Source organism: Pelodiscus sinensis, chromosome 1 (genome assembly GCF_052426305.1).
Source record: "Pelodiscus sinensis isolate ZL-2025 chromosome 1, ASM5242630v1, whole genome shotgun sequence".
In the NCBI taxonomy this organism is placed as follows: domain Eukaryota; kingdom Metazoa; phylum Chordata; order Testudines; family Trionychidae; genus Pelodiscus; species Pelodiscus sinensis.
In genome coordinates this window covers 289,820,227-289,841,496 of record NC_143052.1, presented here as the reverse complement: position 1 = coordinate 289,841,496, position 21,270 = coordinate 289,820,227, and the positions used below count along the sequence as shown (strand labels likewise).

Sequence of the window (21,270 nt, the reverse complement as noted above, 5' to 3'; positions counted from 1 at the left end):
ACACTTGAATGAGAGGAAGTGAACTGTACTGTGTCCCTTTTACAGAGTGCAACCCCTGAAACCTCAAAAGGTAAAAGGAGGGCTTTGTTTGGACTGGTGTGGGGAGGGGAAGGTAGGGGTCCTCCCTGAGTTGGGGGTTGAGGAGACAGGGAAGTTTCAAGCATTTTAGCACAAATGATTTTTTCATCTAAAAATATGTACTGGAAGAGCATTATTTGTCATCTTAAATTCACTCTAATCGGAAAAAAATAGGCTTTAGGTGACCAATTACATACCTTAAATAGGCAAGTTAAATATTTTTTTAACTATCTACGAGGTGACATTTATTCACATATACTGTTTGGCAAATACTTATGAATAGAGCTCTGTGATTGTCATGGAGGTTGTGGTGATCACAGATTCCATGACTTCCTACAACCTCCATGACTTCTGCAGTGGTCAGTGCAGCTGACTCCCAGGCAGACCCTAGCATAAGCGACTGCAGCCTGCTTCTGGGGCAGCCCCACCACCACATACCCTGGTCACTGCCGGACCGGCCCAAGCTCCAGGGTCCATAAGTAACTCCTAGTAACACTCAGGGTTACACAATCCCCCTGTGCCTCCACCCCGTTCCTCTGAGTGGCCCTTCTTGTACCCCCTCCATTGCAGGCACTAGTCGCTTATGCTAGGGTCAGCTGCACCAGTGACTGTTCTGGCAGCTCTAAGCAGCTGGCTCTGGACACTGCCTGAGCAATAGTCCTGGGGGCACTGAGTGGGAGCAGCCAAAGTTTGGCAGCTCCCGTAAGTGAGCCCAGCAGTGGCCAGAGTGGCCACAGCCCCTCCTCTCACAGCAGCAGAGGGGCCACAAGGCCCCTGGGGCTCCTCCAGCAGCTCGTGCTTCTTCCTCCTCATCCCCTGCAACATTCCCCCTTCCTGGCAGCTGGTCTATGGGCTTCCTCTGCCTCTCATCTCCCCTGGCAACCTTCCTCCTCTTAAGATTCAATGAGCTCTAAGTCGTGGACTGGTCACAGGACTGTGATTTTTTGTTTGTTGCTCATGACCTGTCCTTAACTTTTACTAAACATACTCATGTTTCCATTGTAACCTTACTTATGAGTACCACTGCTCCAAACAAATAATTTCTATTTTGCAGGAAATCCTGAGATTTTAACATTTGTTTATATTTCAAATTGGGACAGAGCTTCAGAATAAACATATAATTGAAAAGTTCTAAAAAGTTTATTCTGAGATGTCAAAACATTTTCTTCCAGAGCGTGTTGACACTCTAGGTCTGCCTCAGCTGCCTCGGTACTTCATGAGAGTTGTTGCTCAGGTGCTTCCAGGCCAGTTGACCTCTTCAGAAATGAACTATAATCACATGATGCTCAGCTGGAGGAGACATCACACTGCATCATGGGACATATAAGCCAGCTAGCAAGCCCCACAGGGAACTTTGGCCATTCAGCAACCAAAATAAAACACCCATGAGGTACTGTAGTGTCAAAGGCAGATGCAGATTAACATTGAATTGATCCAAAACAAAACATTTCAATTTGACAACAGCTTCCAGCTCCTCCTAAGGGAATCCCCAGTGTTCCCGAGCCAGTGGGAGATATAATCCCTCCAGCGTGCTTTGGGCCTGCTTCCAAGCCTCTTCCCAGTGCAACGTGCCTACAAAGGAGATCTCCTAGTGAGCATCCTTATCAGGTGCCCAAACCTTTTGAGTCCACTATTAGTCCAGAGTAGTGGCTATACTTTCAGGCTCTCCAGTACAGCCAAACCCCTCACCCTGTCTCAGAGAGTAAGCCCAGCTACGCTGCTAAGAAATCTCCTTTCCGCCACTTCTACCAGTGAGCTTGTCCTGTCAGTCCTTACCCAAAATTCATAACCATAGCTGTGGATGGAGCTGTTGATCAACTTGTAAACAGAAATTCATTTGAGAACTCAGCGCCAGCTTCACCACCACAGTTTGGTACAGCACCTGCATCAGTGCTGTCACCGCACCAATGCACCTGTCGATCGCCGGTGCTTCACATGGCAGTTCTGGTGGGAATGAGGTAAGTGCCTACTTCATTCTACACCAAACCGCTGTGTCAGCAGCAGCTGCTGCCAGCCTCACTACTTTTAGCCCAGTAGTTAGAGCACACACCTAGCATGTGAGGGAGCTTGGTCTAGCCCCCTAATGCTAGTCACTTTTCCATTATTTATCCTCAATAGACAAATAAGCTATATCAGAAGAGAATGAAGAGGCCCCACACCAGCATACCCAATAGCTCAGTATCTTGAATGGTGGCCCACCTTTCAAATATTTTTGCCCCTCTGGCAGAGAGAGGGTATTGAATCCAGGTCTCCCAAATCCCAAGTGAGGCCCTATCTACTGGGCTAAATGTTATAAAATGGACTCCATCCACATCATACTCTTCTCTTCCTGGAGCAGGAATGGGATCCAACTCAGACAGCTTCTGAGCATGCCCCACCCACAAGTTAAGGAGCTAATTGTCAGTCTCCAGGAACCAGTCTGGGGCTTAGGTAGGATATTTACATCTGGTGTTTAAACTGAGACCGCAGTGTGCAAACCTAGAGGTAAAAATGAAGGCACTCAGGGAACTTTTATCCTGAAAACTTAGACATAAAATGAATTTAGATGCCTACAGTGTTTGGCTGGACGTTTGTGGACTGCAGTGGAACAAAACTGGAATGTAGTTTGGCATTTAGGCACCTAAGTACCTTTGAGAAGCTGGGCCTAAGTGCTCAAGTCACTTTTGAAAATGGAATGCAGACTTCCCTGTCAGTTAGGCACTTTTGAAAATGTTACCTCATATTTCGTAGCCAAAAAATATTGGCTGGGAGAAGGAAGTTTGGAAGAACTTTGTTATCTCATAATAGCCAAAAGTATAACAAAGCGATGGAAAGAGGGATGTTGTAAGAGAAAAAAATCTCCCAGAACAAGTGTTTTCTTGTCACTCTCAATCAGGACTTGTCCAAACAAATCTGGCACCTACAAAACCATTCAAGTGGGTTCCTGTCTGTTTCTGAAATTTACCTTATGAGTTTGTCCCTAACACAAGTCAAACAGCTGTGCCACATCTGCAGAAAGTTCTAGATCCAAAGAGTCATTTGGGCTATACCCAGGACTAGCAAGTGTATTTTTCCACCAGAAGGAGGTCTTATATTATCTTCAGAAAAAATCAGCTTGTCCCTCATACCAGATGGCATTGAAATTTAAGTAGTAAACCACTCACTATTTTAAATATTCTCTTACAGATAAATTCTATCTATGATCGCTATATGGAGCTAGAAGCCTAATTTTGGTAAAAAAAAGCTTGAAATTTTGGGTAGTATCTTTTACCTGACAATGAATTAAACAATGATGTCATTTCTGGCTGCTAACTCTCCTGGATGATAAAATAAGAAAAAGTTTGTATAACAGAGAGTCTTCGTATAAAACCAGAATGCTGATTAAAAGGGGAATTTTGTTATTGATTGGTGTTAACTACAAACCATATGTAACTCACACACCTAAGCTACATCTACACTGCAGGCTTCTTGCGCAAGAACTGTTTTGTGTAAGAAAAGGTCTGGCACAAGAGCGCGCCCACACTTCCATGTGCTTTTGTGCAAGAGTGTCCATGGCAGTGTGAATGCTCTCTTGAGCAAAAAAGCTCTGGTGGCCATTTTAGCCATAGAGGTTTCTTGCGCAAGAAACCCTTGTTTCCCGTCCACACTGCCTTATTGTGCAAGAGCTCTTGTGTAAGAGGGCTTATTCCTCGTGGGGAGAGGAATAACTCTTGCGCAAGAAGCCCTCTGTTCCGACGCTTTACTGTAAATTTACTTGCACAAGAACACGCGTGCAGTGTAGACACTTTGCACGTTCTTGCGCAAGAAGCCTGCAGTGTAGACGTAGCCCTAGTGTGATTCACTGGCCTATGTAGTAATATTTAGAACACTTACAACGAGAGATAAGAACAAGGGAGCTCTACAGCCTAAGCTAAAAAGCAGCTGGCTTTATAGCTCAAGCTGTAGAGTTTCCTATAGTAAGCTCTAGAAGTACCACGTTCAAATCTGCCTAGTGGTGGTCATACATGCACTATGTTCCCAGTGGCAGTATAAAATGATGATTTTATGGTTTGATAAGTAGTCTCCATCAAGCTATCTTGCATCTAATTTTAGGAAAGCCACTGAGTCTAGCAATAAAGATGATGCATGGATATTTACAGTACGCTCTCAAACAGGAAATACTCTATTTACCAAAAGATCACCTTTTGTAAATAAACATTGGAAATATTTTGGGCATTCCACTGTGTCCCAGAAAATAATACCATGGAGAGATACAGCTATTCATAAAATCATAGGGGGCATGAGGGAGCGTGTGCCCACAACGCTGTGGGCGGGGCATAAAAGGGGCTGGCCAGCAGGCTAATTAGTGGGTGTGGGAGACCAATGCCCACAATAGGAATATATTCCCCATCCCCTTGTAATCACCAGCAGCAACAAGGAAAGCAGAGAAAGGTAGCCTAAGCTCACTGCACTCCCCCAACCATGTCATTTAGGGGAAGGACAAGGCCACCCCACACTCACTACTGGGAAACAGATAAATGCAGCTGGGGCAGTAGAGCAAGCTAGTGCCATTTTGCTCTGCTTTTCCTGCCATTGTCGGTGAGTGTGGAGAGCGGCCAGCCCCCAGTCCCGCTATGTTGACACAGCTGGTGGAAGAGGTGGGGAGCAGGTAGAGCAGGGAGGCAGCGAGGGGTGGAACAGAGGCAAAGCACAGGGGGAGTGTCCTTGCAAGTTTTTCCTATCCCTCTTCAACAGTTGCCTCCATATAAAACACACAAGTGAAGGTAGTTAGCATATTTGGGACACAAATGATCATGTATGTATGTAGTGAAAAGTGCTAGTTTATTATTAGTAATAGTAAATTTTGACTGGGAAGTGGATTTTCAGCAGGTTCATTTTAGTGCAACTACAAGTTCTACTCCACTTTGACTGTATAATATTTGATATCTATTCAAACTGGTTTTCTTGAACAAGTCAAAAGCCTTAATTGGCCATATCATCAGGCTTTACCCTCTCCACCTTAAACTGACAACAAAATACCAAGTAAGTGGCTTCTGAAAACAATGGACTCTACTTTCAAATGGAAGACTTGTAAGTTGACACTAATATAAAAAAGGGCTAAAATAAGACATGCAAAGTTGGATTCATACCTAACTCTGACTCAGACAAACTCTCTATGTGCATAAAATCATAGATTAAACAAGTTCTTCAGGACCCTTCCAGTCCTAGTCTCCCACACTATTGCACGACTAAGTGTTATCTAGACCATATCTAGCAGGTGTTTGTCTAACCTGCTGTTAAACATCTCCTATGATGGAGATTCCACAATCTTTTAGCCAATTTATTCCAGTGCTTAACCACACTCACAAGAAGTTTTTTCTAATGTCCAACCTAAACCTCCCTTGCTGCAATGTAAGCCCATTGCTTCTTGTCCTGTCATCAGAGGTTAAGAATTCTCCTCCCTTCTCCTCATAACAACCTTTTAGGTACTTGAAAGCTGTTATGTCCCCTCTTGGTCTTCTCTTTTCCAGACTAAACAAACCCAATTCTTTCAATTTTGCCTCATAGGTCAGGTTTTCATTTTTGTTGCTTTTGTTTGGAGTTTCCCTAATTTTTCCATGCAATATGGCACTGAGAACTCGACACAGTACTCTAATTGAGGCCTAATCAGCGAGCGCACAGAGTGGAAAAATTACTTGAACTTGTACATGACATTCCTGCTAATACATCAGTCAAATATTCACTTTTTTTGCATCAGTGTTAAACTATTGACTTGTATTTCACTTGTGGTCCACTATGACTGTTCCAGATCCCTTTCCATAGTACATCTTCCCAGGTAGTTATTTCCCATTTTGCATGTGTTTAATTGTTGCTTGTTTCTTGATTGTTCCTTCCAAAGAAGAGTACTTTGAATTTGTCCTTATTGAATTTCATCCTATTTACTTCAGACCATTTCTCCAGTTTGCTCAGATCATTTGAATTTTAATCCTTTATTTCAAGGCATTTGCAACCCTGCCATTCTTGGTATCTTTAATAAACTTTACAAGTGTACTCTCTATGCCACTGGTAGAGATATTGAACAGTACCAGACCCAGAACTGATCACTACTAGACCCCACCTGCTATGCTCTTCCAGTATGATTGTGTACCACTGAAAACTACTCTCTGAGAATGGTTCTCCAACCAGTTTTGTACCCATCTTATACCAGAACCATCTTGGTTGTATCTCCTTAGTTTGTTTATGAAAAAGTCATGCAAGACAGAATCAAAAGCTTTACTAAAGTCAAAATAAACCAGATTTACCACTTCGCCCCTTCCACAAGGCTTGTTACCTTGTCAAAGAAAGCTATCAGATTGTTTTGACATGTTTTGTTCTAGACAAATCTATTGTTACTTAGTATCTTCTAGATGTTTGCAAAATGATTGCTTAATTATTTGCTCCATTATCTTTCCGGGTATAGAAGTTAAGATGACGGGTCTGTAATTCAGCAAGTTGTCCTTATTTCTCTTTTTATAGATTAGCACCATAATTTGTCCTTTTCCAGTTTTTTGGAATCTCTCCAGTATTACATGACTTTTCAAAGATAATCACTACTAGCTCTGACATCTCCTCTGTCAGCAGCTCGAGTATTCTAGGATGCATTTCGTCAGGCCCTGGTTACTTGAAGACACCTAATTTGTCTAACTCCTAACTTGTTCTTTTCCCACTTAAGCCTTGGATCCTGCTTCATTTTCACTGACATTCACTATGTTTGATGTCCAATCGCCATCCTACTTCTGGGTGAAAATTGAAACATAGAAGTCATTAAGTACACCTTGTATATTTCCTGATATTTTCCCCCTTCATTGAGTAGTGCGCTTACCTAATCCTTGATCTTCCTCTTACATTCTAATGTATCTTTAGAATGTTTATGCCTTTTTGTGTGTGCGAAAGTCCCTACATTTCAGCAATTTTACAGCATTGCATGTGGTGTTTGGGTCAGTAGATAAGATCATGATCTTGCCTGCATTTCATGTGTTCTCTTCCCACTCTCTTCTGCAGCATTAAACAGAAGGAAGAAGTATCCCACACATAGTTTTGCCCTTGTCAGAGTTTTATTCTCTGTCCTTTATGTGTCTGGATAAATGTGTTTTCTTCTGCATATGGCATAGAAATCATACTCTTAGTCATAAAGCTTATCAAACCAATATCCTGCTATAATCAGGAACTACTGCTCCTATTGGCATGGAGGGGATTTTGTTTTAAAGATGAAGTAGGGATTTCAAAGATAGGCTTTAAATTGAGTGAGAAACCAAGTTTTACTGTCATCTCTGACAAGAAGATAGTAAAATGAAGCAATAAATACGTAAATAGTCAAAAAATAAAGCATATGACTCATTTGTACATCAAAACCAAACCATTTGATCCCTAATCACTGTTCATAAGATAAGGATTATTTCAGATACTTCCAGCGATTGAGATGTCTCTTAAAAGAAAAGGTCATTTGCCATACATGTTGGTGATTGAAGTACATGAAAAGAATTATCACTAAAACTCCTCAGAGAAATTTAACAGGCTCTTCCTTAAAAAATACAGTTCAGTGTAAGGATTTAAATAGGAAATGTTTGCTTCTTACGATACAGAAGAATCAGATCTTTGATTTGTATCATAATCATGGTTCTTTGTTATTGTATCCAGGCAAATAAAGTACATGCAAAATATCCTAAACTTCTCTTGGGTGTGCCTTGGAAGAGGAATGGGAGCATTGGGCACATTTGCAGCTTTTATGATAGCATTTTGAAGCTCCTATGAAGCCCTCAAATATAGCTTGAAATTGCCAACAATCTTGAAGATGTACTAGAACTAGTGTAAAACTACACAAAATTCTAGAAAAATGAAATATGAAAATTCCTGCTAGATAAAAACTGCCCCATGTGTGCTGACTCATCACTACACAATAAATGATTAATCACTTGTCTTCACTATTATTATGGAAACAGGCAGTCCACAAAATCTGCACATGGTGCATTTCTAAGCTAATAAACTCTTGACTAATTAGGCAAAAAGCACTCTCTGCCTCAGCTATTATATATTAATGTAATGTGCTGGCATATACTGACAAACTCAAATTGTTTGCTAAGTTATGACCACAACTGTGTACATTTCAGCTAGAGGAAAGAATTCTGACTGTCAGCACCTGGATGAATTTTGGCCAACCAGAGCAATTTCTGCGGAAACCAGAGTTTGAAGTCTGTCATTGTGTTGTTGAAGACTTTGAAAGGGCTCTGTGCAATGTGAATAAAATCACTCTGTTTAAAATATGTTAACAAAACAGACTATCCAACAGGTGCAATCCATGCTACGCTAATCATTGCAACAGGAAGATGCCATAAAACAGGGGTGGTGGCATGACTTTTGTTGCATAAAAAAGCCTCCGCCTGAGCTTACTTGGTTTTACACATGAATGGGCCGGTGTGAGGCCATCAATGGTGGATGTGGCCAGTAGGTAGTAAGGTGTAAAAGTCAAGGCCTCTTCCACAGCTTGTTTCTGAGGCTCTCTCTTCGGGGCCAGGGCATAAATGTCAATAGAATGGAGAGTTGTTGTGAACTTTTGTACAGCACAAAGACTCATCTGTTTTCTTGTAAAAGTAATACATTTCACCAAGGGCAAGTACTTAGTGGAGTTCTGAACCTTCCTGGGGACCTCACAGTGAAGCCATGACTCATCACATTTCTAGTGCAGTCACTATGAAACTTGATGCAATGTAAGCCACATCCACTGCAGCTAAGTGAGGTTTTAGCCATGAGCATAGTAGCTTCCTCAATAAGGGTTTGGAACTGTGCCATGTCCTCTTCAAGGATTTTGTTTAGAACTCTGGGAACTTAAAGTAGTTTATAAAACCATATTTTGCTAACAGGGCCTGGTAGTTACAGATTTTGAAGAGTAGGATGATGGGTGCAAACATGTTTCTCCTCAGAAGGTCCCGGTATTGAATCTTCTGTCTGCAGGGTGGTTTTAGGTTGTTGCTGCATGGACCTTTCCACAGTTGATTGTACTATGAGGGAATTGGGGGGGAAGAGTGAGTCAACAAGAATTCTGCCTCTTTTGTAGGCACAACTTAATGCTTTACTACCATAGAGATAGATAAAAGTACACGTGGCATACATTGTATGCCATAATCTAGTTCCATAATGGCTTTATTCATCAGGAGACCTATACAACTAGGTCCTATGGGTGGAAAGGCAACTAAGAGTCTGTGGTGTATATTTCACTTCTTTGAGTGGACTTTGAAGTTCTACTGCTTCCTTCTGCAATAGAGTTGTTGATATTGCCTATGGTCATCAGTTGTGGGTGGTGAAGATGGGGATATTACCTCACCACGTGAGGAAGATGATTTACCCAGGAGATACAGGTTATGATCATCCTCCTCCACATCTCCTGTAGAGCCAGTTGCTGTTACCTAGTAGTAGGTCAATGTCACTCCAGTAGCATGTATAGATATGGGTACCATGCATAAAGGATTCCACAGTTCCTAACAGGCCAGTACAAAGTGTCAAATACTGGCTAGGAGTTGCACATTAACAATTCCTTATAGAATACTCCTGCTTGGACAGTAGATGAATCAAGGAAACTCTCAAAAACCTTGTCTGGGCTAACGTCCCTGGGAGATGGTTGTTCATCCTAGACATTGGATTCAGATGACAAGGTCAAATCAGATGCCATTGGCAGTATTGACACCAGTGGAGGGAAGCTCGGGCTCAACTAGATGAATAGCTCCCTCTCCTTGAAGTAGTATCCTCCTCTTGGATTAAAATGTCTCTCAAACAAGACTGAAAGAAGAACAGAACTTTCTTTTCTTGAGTCCACGAAGGTAAAGGCATCCTCTGTGGTACTAAACATCTGTTTGTCCCCATCTACAAGGGAGTCTGTTTGTTGGTTCTGCCAATCTTAGCAGACTTAGTGCTTAGTGGATCCGTAGGGGGCCAGGCCAGTACTGTTGGAAAGAGTCCACTATGGAGATTTTGGTCAGTACCAGTGTATGTTGATATAGGTCCAGGCTGCCATCAGAGCTGGTAGTGAAGTTAGTGCTATAAGAGCTTTACTTCAGCATAGTTTTCTTTCACAGTTAGGAGAGTTAGACCAGATCTTTGGTACCTGTGCATGAAGATTCACCCAACTTGAAAGAAGTCAGAGAAGGATCCCTTCTCCTGGAAGCAGACTGGCAGAGAGATCTGGTTTTAGGTCTGTAAGACTGTCCCTTACTCTTATGAGAAACTCAAGATTTTCTGCTCTGCCTTCTTCTACAGAGCTTATGCTCAGTGGCAGGGGCTAATATACGGGGGTATGGATCTGACTCAGACATCATAGCCTATTTTTCACAAGGTAATGAAAGCTTCCCTCTGTCAAAAACTTCCTTAGTTAAAGCTTTTGTCCCTCTCAGGTCAGGGTGACAAGAAGCAAAAGATACTGCACTTGACAGAACTATGCACCTCTCCGAGGCCGTGTCCAGACTCAGGGGTTTTTTCAGGAAAAGTAGCCTTTTCCGGAAAAAACTTCCCCTGCGTCCAGACTCAAGCCACGTTCTTTCGAAATTATTTCGAAAGAACGCGGCTTTTCTTTCGATGGCGGTAAACCTCGTTTCACGAGGAAGAACGCCTTCTTTCGAAAGTTCCTCTTTCGAAAGAAGGCGTTCTTCAATGTAAAGAGGCCGTCTTCGAAAGAGAGCATCCAGACTCGCTGGGTGCTCTCTTTTGAAAAAGCGGATTTCTCTTTCGAAAGATCCGCCTGCAGTCTAGACGCGATCTTTTGAAAGAGGCTCTTTCGAAAGATGCTTTCGAAAGAGCCTCTTTCGAAAGAAGCCTGCAGTCTAGACATAGCCCAAGGTAGTAAAAGCACTAATCATGCTAACCACTAAGCAAGGAGAAGAAACTGGGGTGGGGAGGAATGGGTCCCCAGGCTGGGGGGGAAAACTAATCACTGTCAACTATAGAATATTATAGAATAATATAAAACATTAACAAGCTATATACAATTACAGTTACGGTACTGAGATGAAGACAATGCAAGGATAGCTCTAGCTACAGAGGCTTCTGACTCAGGGCATGCAATGGAAAGGAAGAACTGGAGAGGTGGTCAGTCCATACTTCCTTTCTACCTTTGATGCAGAGCAGGAAGAGATTCGGGCCCTAGGTATGGACCAATTACACTATATGCAGTACTTTCTGGTCTCAAGCCTATACTGCACATGACTGGTCTCATACAGGGACCAGCCATGTGTTTTAGATATCAAATCAAAATTATGCTTCGGCTATATCACAGATATTATTTCTTTGGGAGAAAGGTGCATGCTGTGAAAGTCATATGGGATCTCAGACTTTCAGGACACTTCTTAAGACTACTGTGAAAAATCTCCAGACTTTTAATAATGTAGCAGCTTTTGGAGAAACATCAATAAAAGTGACATTGAATAAAGTCCAGGAGGAAGAGATCTGCTGATTATTGCTGTGTGTTCAAAAATTATGAATTGGGACACAAAAAAATCATGAGACTGATATTAAAGCTATGAGATTTTTAAATAATAAATTTGGTGTTTTCGTTGCACTTTTGGTTTCTATGTGCACTCGGTTTGCATTTTCAAGCTTTTCCCCCACAATCATGATGGCTAAAAATTTCATTTTTTAAAAAAAGTGAAGTTATATATTTGTTTACAAAAGTTGTAGAGAAAGAAAAATAACACATTGTAGGACTTGCAAGAGCTCACAATGCTTCTTGTTCTTCAGGCAATGAAAATTAAGCAGCTCTCTAACCCTCATTCAGTCTCTGACGTCTCACTCATTTGACCTAGCAATCTTAAATCATTTTGTAGTATGGAACATATAATTCTGATTTGATGTGTGCGTGCTCCCCTCCACCCCCCACCTCACCCCACCCCCCTCCAACCTCTAACCAAACATCCTGTAACCTAGCTAAAGGAAACACATTACAATACTATTAAAAGTTATTTTGGATTTTTGTATCTTTCAATGACAGAGATGCTCAGCCATGCAGTGCAAGAGTAGCAAGGTAACCATGAAGAAAACTTCGGCTTTTCCGTTCTTTTTGGCACATCATGATGGCAGACATGGCAAAAGGCTTGAGACACAAACACCCAGCCCCTTGATTGCCAGGAGATTACCAGTTCTGCCACAGACACTGAATTTATTGCATGACTCTCTGCTAGTACATAATTGTAAACATGGGATGCTTGTGGGGAATTTAACCTACCTTTAAATTAACTGAGATGCCTGGATCATTAGAGTAAAGCCCTGGCTCTCTAAATTAAATAGGTAATACATGCATTTTTGTAGGATTATTGAAGCATCATGTTAATTAGAGAATCTGGTAGGTTTTCTTAATTTTCAGTTTTAAAAACGAATGCTACCAAACAGCCCTTATTTGGCTTACAAGAGTACAGATGGTTATCTGCCAATTTATCTATATTAAGGCAGCACATTTTGTGGGTAGATAACATAGGACTGCTTCCTTTACTAAAATTTTTGTTCCCTATAATTATGGAAAGCTGTTACACTGAGGGGAAAATATAAAACAAATTTAATCCTAAGCATATCATAACTACAAGGTAAGCATTTACACTAAACAGTGAACTCGAAGACTATGTAAGGACAGGAAAAAATATTCAAAAAGGATATTTAAATCAAAACCAATAATTTGTTCTCTAAAGCTAGGTCTATAAGATGCCTTACAAAGAGCTTCTCAAAAAACACTCTGATCACTTTAAGGAGGCCCTCCAGATTCTTTGGGGAATTTCCAACACCCACCTCTTAAACTTCTCAGGCAGTCACAGGAAGAGAGGTTTTACTGAAGATGCCAACATTTATTAAGCCAGTCACAATGTTCCAGCTTAACCCTTTCAGTACTACAACCACCCAAGTGTGAGAATAACCAAAATACTTTCTGCTCTCTAGATTCCAACTTTAAGTTAAGATGTTAATTAAGATGTTAGCACCTAAATCACTGGTGCTTGAAATGTTTAGCCTTGTGTTGCTATGGAGGTGCTAGAACATAGTTTCTTTAAAACTCAAATGAATTTATTACATGTTAATTCAAAGTAACTACAGTTTTATTAATTAATAGGTATATTACATTATAGAATATTTAAATTTAAAGAGTTCAGTTTAACATAGCAGTTAATAAATGTTACTGTGTCTCTGGAAGTGATTTCCCCAGGCAATTAAGTTATGATTAGCTTTTTCCTCAGTTTATTTTCCATGGAAGGTTTCCTGCTTGGTCATTTCTTTTATATTCCACTCTTCAAAGGATACATTATTTATCTCCTGTGAAACTAGTGTTTCCATGGTGACAAGATGGTCAGTTAGCCTTCTACTGTATTTCTATTCATATTACACTAACATCGTTGGAGGAGAAGGAAAAGCATGACTGATTTTATGTGGTTAACCAAGCTGGCTGTAATGTCTGCTGACAGCACAAGGTGAAGAGGTGAAAATCGTGAAAACATACCCTTTTTCAATGACATATCTAAAAAACCATATCTAATTTGTTATTAAACATTATGGCCCAAACAGATGATGAAAGACAACTCTACTGATTTTGCTGGAATTGTGCTTAGCAGGGTCTGAGTTTGGTTTTACATCTATGCAGGGTAACTGTGGCCATACGTTACAGCAAATATGCATTATATTTCTATAGCTACTTAGCCATTCTTGCTGGTCAGCATAAAATGTCAGTTGAAACAGATAAAACAAATGTTGATGAAACATTTCCTGAACCTAAACAACCAGAAATCTAAGTGAGGGCTGGAGAGAGCTGAAATTGAGATTGGATCTTCGCTTTGCTTCCTGCCAGTTTCTGTGAGGTGACCTCCTTCCATGGCTTAGCTTCCCAACTGAGCAGTGTCCCCAGTTGTTTGTTTTTAGCTACTCCCACTGGCCAAGAATCAGCAGAGTGGGAGTCACATCAGGACAACAGGCTGGGAGTCAGGGAAAAAAAATCAGTGTGAAGACAGCAGTATTGATAAGATGGGGACAACAAAACAAAGAAAGTAGATGTGAACAAGGAGGTACAGGCAGTCCCCGGGTTACATGGATCCGACTTACATCGGATCCCTACTTACAAACGGGGTGAGGCAACCCCGCACTAGCTGCTTCCCCCCAGCAGACCAGGGAGACGCGGAGCGGCTTTTCTCAGCAGACACCTCAGCTTGAGAATAAATGATTGAGGGAAGTGAGGTGTGGGAGAATAAAACTGAGCTCTGGAGAAATGTTTGGCTAGAGTTTCCCCTACAATATGTACCAGTTCCGACTTACATACAATTCAACTTAAGATCAAACCTACAGTCCCTATCTTGTATGTAACCCGGGGACTGCCTGTACTCTTGTGGACAAGTGAGGTGTTCTGGCCACAGAGTGTTTGGAGGGTGAGACTGGGAGGTGAGGTTGTAGGTAGAGGAAGTATATCTTGTCATCAGAAGTCTAATCCATTTTGGTAGTTATACGACTATATTTATCCAAAACATGGATTAAACATATCCAATCTCTGCCACCTTGTCCACAAGCAGGAACAAAGCTCTTTATTATTTTTCTTGAAAACAAACCTGAAGAGAAGAATTGGATAGTTTATCGTAAAGACTCTAATTCATGGAGGTTCTAAACTGTTTTGGAAAGGAGCTGCTGGATTATGGGCCAGTCACTGAGAATGCTCTTGCCGCCACTCACACTGCTCTCACATGTGTCACAGATAGTTCCCTTGTTTCTGAGGATCACAGATTCTGCACTTTGCCTTGATCTGGGGATGAAGAAAGGAGAAACAGGCTACCAGGCATTTGATAGCTACCCAAGTTAGCAATTAGAGCATCCTTCTTCAAGATCAGGTTGCAATCCTAGCATGACACTTCTCCGGCTACTTCTCAATCTAATCCTCTGGATGGTATCAGCATGGACGGCAGTAACACTGAGAGCTCAAGCTATGGAATGGGAAGACAGCAAGCGAACAAAGGAAGTGTAAGGAGCGGGAGCAGGCTGTGTGCTAGGGCAATGGTAGGGAGTATTAGCAAATCTGGATTAAAGAAAATGCCAGAGTCAATTAATACAGTTAAATAGCTGAGCAGAAGTCAGGGAGAACCAGAACCTGTTACAAAAAAGTTCCTAAAGGCAAGAAAAAAAAAATTGCCAAATCATGAACAAGGAGACCAGTGGCATCTTAAAGACTAGTAGATTTCTTTGGGCATAAGCTTTTGTGGGTAAAATCCACTTTGTCAGATGCATCTGATAATGTGGTTTTTACCCACAAAAGCTTATGCCCCAAAAAATCTGTTAGTCTTTAAGGTGCAACAAGACTCCTCATTGTTTTTGCAGATACAGTCTAACCCGGCTACCCCTCTGAGACAAATCATGAATGTATTCTCCCTACCCATCCCCACCAAACTTCCTTTTTATTGTGATTATATTTTACCATGTGATGTAGCAAAAGTGTATACAATATATTTTCAAGCTGCTCAGTAGAGATTTCCATTCAGTTGAATGGGAGACTTGAATCAAAAACATAAAAGTCTCTCTCCTAATGGATTTCTTAATGAAGCAAAGAATGTTACCAGATGAAACAATCAAGCATACCACAAAAATATCCTATTCAATATCTATAAAATCATTTAGGGTTTTTTCCCGCTAAAGTTATACATTTTTAAAACTGAAATCCAATCCTTCCTATTTAACAGCGTCCCATCCCCCTGCTTCTCAAAACAACTGTTTTCAATGTATTAAAATAGTAACAAAAACATTAATGCAATTTATTTCTTCCTTGAGTAGTTGACTCATTTTCACATTGTGAATCTTTGGACTTAGCACAGTCTAGTCACTTTGATGATACACAATAAAACAATTCCTTTTTGTTTGACAAAGTAAACAAACCAGGATTAGATTAAGTATTTGTAATCAATAAAAAAACATAAGCATATATTTTCTTTACCACGCTATTTTCTTGCATTTATCTTGAAGACTCCATAGGGATCTTCCATTCTGAAGGATTTCATAAACACTGCACAATCTATGCAGAAATCACTTCACCCATCACTGAACTGTCAATACCTTAGGGAGCTGCTAATCACCCAACACAACATCACTGTTTAGAACTAGAAGTGAAGAATATTGTACTGATCTGAAAGTATAAGGGAGACTTACGTAGGCAGGATGCAATTCTAACTTGGAATTTGGCAAGAAGAGTAGGATTGATTTCACTAATTTTCATAAAAAGGGCAATGAGCTCTTGACTTCTTGTGTTCAGGAGCTTGGTTTTTGTCTCTCATCTGAAGGAGAGGACCACAATACTTTTTAAACAGCCTCTTGGAAAACTGGTTTAGTGTTAACTCAGTCAGAAAGTCATCTATTCCAGTATTAGCACTATTAACAGTCCCATCCTTTCTTTCACATGACCAGGACCAATTTTACTTAGTGTGTGAGAGAGCTGAAAAGAAAAAAGTTTTAAGGCTTTACAACAAATGACAGTTCTCTTGAAGGCAATTCAACACACAAGATGTGTTTGTTTTATTTGAAGCCACTGCTAAAACAAAGAAAAATTTAGTGCAACCTGAAGTTCATAATCTGGTAACTGAATACATTATCAAATTACTAAAATGGCAAAAGAAAAATGTCACATTTTTACAGTACAAGACCTTCATATTGTATTAATTTAATATAGTTATATAAACACTTAAAGTTACTCAATCTGCTTTTGGTATACAATTGAGTCACTAAATTAGGTTGTGAATTATCATAAGAATGCACAAGTAACCAAATAAGTAGCAGTTACAGCTAACAACAATGAAGTTTGGTATTAAATACTATTCAGACATTACAACAGAACAATGACTCTCTAGAACTACTACTCCTGCTATACAACAGGAATGTACAAAATAAAGTGACTACAGTGGCTAGGCACTGTACCTGCCTCTTCAAAGCTCAAGTACAGCATAAGATTGACAATAGTGGATCTTACTAAAAAGCTGAAATTCTTAAACTAAAATAAATCCATAAATTTCTGAAACCAATATTTTATTCCTTCAATGCAAACATTAGCTCCCTCTTGTGCTGGTGACAGTGTTTACTGATTACTACTTTCCCATCTTCCCTAGTCTGAGCATCTCTTTATAGAAAAGGCCCCATATAAACAGTTACACTAGAAAAATGTAACATTCAAAATCTGATGCATGTTTGAGACACATCATTCGTCCTGGAATGGTGACTTTTTTTTTTTAAACTCAAACAGCGCGAAAGATAGATATACTATTAATATCACTTTTAAATAAGTGCCTAGGTTTGAGTTATTTCACATTCTCATTTTGGAAGAGAAACACTTGTTCTTCTAATGGCCTTTTACCATATTGGCTGGTTAGAAATGTTTTAAAAAAAATCCTAAGATTAAGGCTTTTGTTTGTATTTTGTTTTACAAATTTGAAGAGAAAATATATGTTTCAACATCGTTATTTTCACTTGTGTTTTATAGAGGGACCTTTCTTAACATGCTTTATCTAAGAATCTTACAAAATATATCAAAATGTTACCCATTTTCAAAATACCAAAGATAAGTTTAAAATTTAGTTAATATATGGTGTTCTGGAACAGCGTAGCCATTGTATATATTTCTATCAATCTAAAATTAAAGAATAACCAAAAGAGGTTTCCCTAATTTTAGTATGACAATACATACACACAACATACATAATGGGATAAATTCTGCTCTGGGAAACTGGTCCAAATCCTGGAGACACTTCAGATTTACCCTGGTTTGAGAGATCAACATTTGACTGTGATCTCATTCACTGTCTCATTCACTGAATTTTCATCTCATTACCTTTATACTTTGAAGGAATGGTGTAAATAAACTAGTGTGTGGAATAAACCTTTGATTCAGTCGAGAAAACAGTTTTCCTCAAATTAGATATCTTCAGGATAAGGATTCCCACTGAATGATATAGTTTTGTTTGACAACTGTATCAATGTTAAATTATCAGTTAACTTCTCCCCTATTTTTAATATCCAACTCTAATTCAAGAGAGTCCTGACGCCAGATGATAGTGCTTTAGAGTAAGCTTAAAGAAGATCTGTAAAAATATTATATACAGTAAAAATTAAGTATTTTCCATCAAAAACCTACTACACACATAGATTTGAAAATTATGCTACAGTATATGTTTGAAGAATAATCTGTATATTCACTATATTCCAATGAAGCATGTATTTTTAAATCCAGATTATTCTTAATGCTAAAAAAGATAATAACTTTTTGATGAGCACTCACATACACTTCCAAAGCACACTGTCACTGCAAAGAAAGTGTTGCTGGGCTCACCAGCTCTATGCATGGAACCTTCTCTGTAATCAAAGATGAAATCATGAGAGTTGCTGAGCATATGTAATATCCACTGAGGTCAACGGAGAGATTTAGAACTGGGATCTTGTTCTAAATTTGGTGATTTAAACAGCTACAGTCCTTTAGAGTCAGATGGCTGTTTAAATTCCTATAGCCTCTCAAAATAGATGACTCTCTTGAAGTGACACTACTTTTGAGATGGCACCCTGATATTCAGCAATGAGCACTTTTTCCCCTAAAGGGTCTGTAAAGCAAAACAAGATAATGAACTATTAGCACTTATTAATCAACAAACATTTAAAGAGACAGACACCTTTCAACCACAGGACAAGTAGAAGCATTAGTATCCAACCTCTCAGTTTCATTTGTTAAAAGACTTGATTGAATGGCTTCCTTTAAAATAATAATTATAGCAAAGGTATTTAAGAAAAATGGCAACTAATTTGTAAAACTTCTGTCTTTCTATATTTTAAGATGATTTACTATTTAAAAGTGTTTCTTACTCAGAAGTTCAGTTTGTGACACAAAGATCATTTAGATATATAAGCGTAGGGATAAGGAACTGTTTTTCTGAAAAGATAGCAAAAGTCCAAGAGGAAAACTTCCAACAAGTATTTACTATATCAACATATTGACAAGTCATACAACGTATCATAACATTTCAAAACACAGAATGTGTAATAAGAGTGGTTGCATATAAAATTGAAACAAGTTTCTTTAGCAATTCAAACATAATGCTATTATGCTATTGATTGCTGAATATACTGTGCCTCCAATTATAAACAACTATACCAATATAGTGGGAATCCTGTACACCCTACTGTATCACCGATCAACTACTATCCACGGAGGAGATCCTTTTTCATAACATTATATAGTCCGAACACAGAAGTATATATAAATATGCGTGGATGGACACAATACCCTGATATTATTTATGAAGATATGCACTGGATAAACATAACGTATACAGTGTCACAAAATACTTACAGAACAGCTATATTTCCTTTCACCCCAAAGTCTCTTAAAAAGCTGACAATTAATAGAACATTTGTCAATTAATTTTTAAATGCTCTACAACTCTGCCCTTCATGTCTTCTACTAAAGGAGGAATAAAGGAAAGAATATCGGATCTTTGGATTTTTTCAGACGTTTTCCAGAAGCCAGCCAAATAAAGGTTTATTCAGATGTCTATCCCCATCAGAAGTCTTTTCCATCATTTCGCAGTATTTCAGTACTGCTTGCAAGAGGTCTCCAACCTTCCAGTCTTTCTCTCTCAATCTTTTCGAAAGCTAGAAATAGAACAAAATATTTAACCCAGAGAAATAAATAAACTAAATGACTGACAGTTATAAAAATTCTCCTTGAAACATGAGGTACTATTCTATTAGAAGACCCACTGTGAAGAGTTAAATGTTATTCCACAGCTATACAAACAAAACGTTCTCAAGGACCAAACATATTTAAGTTAATTTCCACAAAAAATTCTTCTCAAGGAAGTGACATTTTCAAGTGATATGTGGTCTGTGGTTCATGGGGGTTGCAGAAAAACAGGAAATTCTAAACACAGGATTATAGCATTTGCCACCACCTCCACTAATACATAATGTAATACAGTAAAAGACAAAAATAAGGATTAATAAAAGGATGTGGATTTTCTTTTCACAACATATTAGTGTGGTTTGGTTGGCATATACACACTCTGCCCTCAACGGAAAGAGTCTTCACTTAGGAAATTTCCTATGTCTCAAAAAACCACAAAAGTGTAAGTTAAACTTCCATTTGCAAACAGAGCTATTGGAATAGGAAACAACTTTTTTTCCTCAGAAGTCTGAACAAGAATCTTCATATATTAGATATATAATAAACATTGAGAGAAAGTGATTGATTAATTAATTAATGTGTTTTGCCAGCCTCAAGTTTCATTACGTTTATTCTGGGCTAAAGTGTCTTCTACCATTGCACCTATTGTTTTTCTTTACATTGAGCTTCATGCTTGTTTTGAGTGACTGAAGGTGTTATTCCAGTTTGAATCCCCTCTAACAAATATTCCACATCAAAAGCAAGTTGAATATGAAAGAAACAGATTTGTAACACACTTACCACTCTTGTCTAAGGGAGGAGAGTAGAATGTGGCCAATTTTAAAAAACAGGCAAATACCAATTTAATTTTTGATTCACTGAAATTATTAGCAAATTATGTCAAAAAGTTATGGCCAACAATGAAAGAAAGGGGGGGAGGAGTTAAAAAAAGTCACAGCAACATTTTATTACTTTTTGCTTTTAAGCATTTAGAGTGTTATCTTGTTTAAAACAAAAACCATCAAAAAGAGCAAAAAGCACATTAAAAACAGCCTGATACAGAAATCAAAACAAAAGAGTTAATTTTAACCCCCCCCCCCCCCCAAATCAGTTCTTAATTTTGGCAAGAAAACTGAAGGGAAAAAAACACCACACATACACACACATCCCCCTCCGGTGTACATCCAACTAATTTTTCCATTTCAGCTCCCAAAACAACAACTACTAGCTATAGCAGGGAGTGCCCTGTTTAATGCACTAATCGGAGTGAAATGCCTCATGTGAAATCCCTATAGAATTCAACAGGAAAAACCTCACTCTATAAGGGTTCTACAAAAATTAGGTGTTTAAATCTCTAGAATCCAATATTATAGTTGTTTATTATATCCTATAGAATTCCATCACAAGGACAAAACTCTGATTCATGTACATGTGCAAAAGTTGACTAAACTAACTAAAAATATCTGGACATCAGATTTAAAATAACGCCGAGTGACCAAATCAAGTTTTCTATTATACAGCAGAATTACTTCATGAAGATTCCCGAAGCAAGACTACTCATTTGTCATAAT

General features: G+C 39.1%; 1 protein-coding gene across 5 annotated transcripts in view; it reads right to left on the bottom strand.

The window, feature by feature from the left end:
* Nucleotides 1–16,544: 16,544 nt before the first annotated feature.
* Nucleotides 16,545–21,270, bottom strand: part of AKAP11 (A-kinase anchoring protein 11) — a 75,076-nt gene continuing 70,350 nt past the window's right edge. For all 5 annotated transcript variants that reach the window (XM_075918957.2, XM_075918959.2, XM_089775462.1 and 2 more), the window contains one exon: nucleotides 16,545–19,689. In XM_075918957.2, coding sequence (XP_075775072.2) covers nucleotides 19,543–19,689 — 147 coding nt within the window. In that variant the 3' untranslated portion in view covers nucleotides 16,545–19,542. The remainder of the gene's footprint in view (nucleotides 19,690–21,270) is intronic.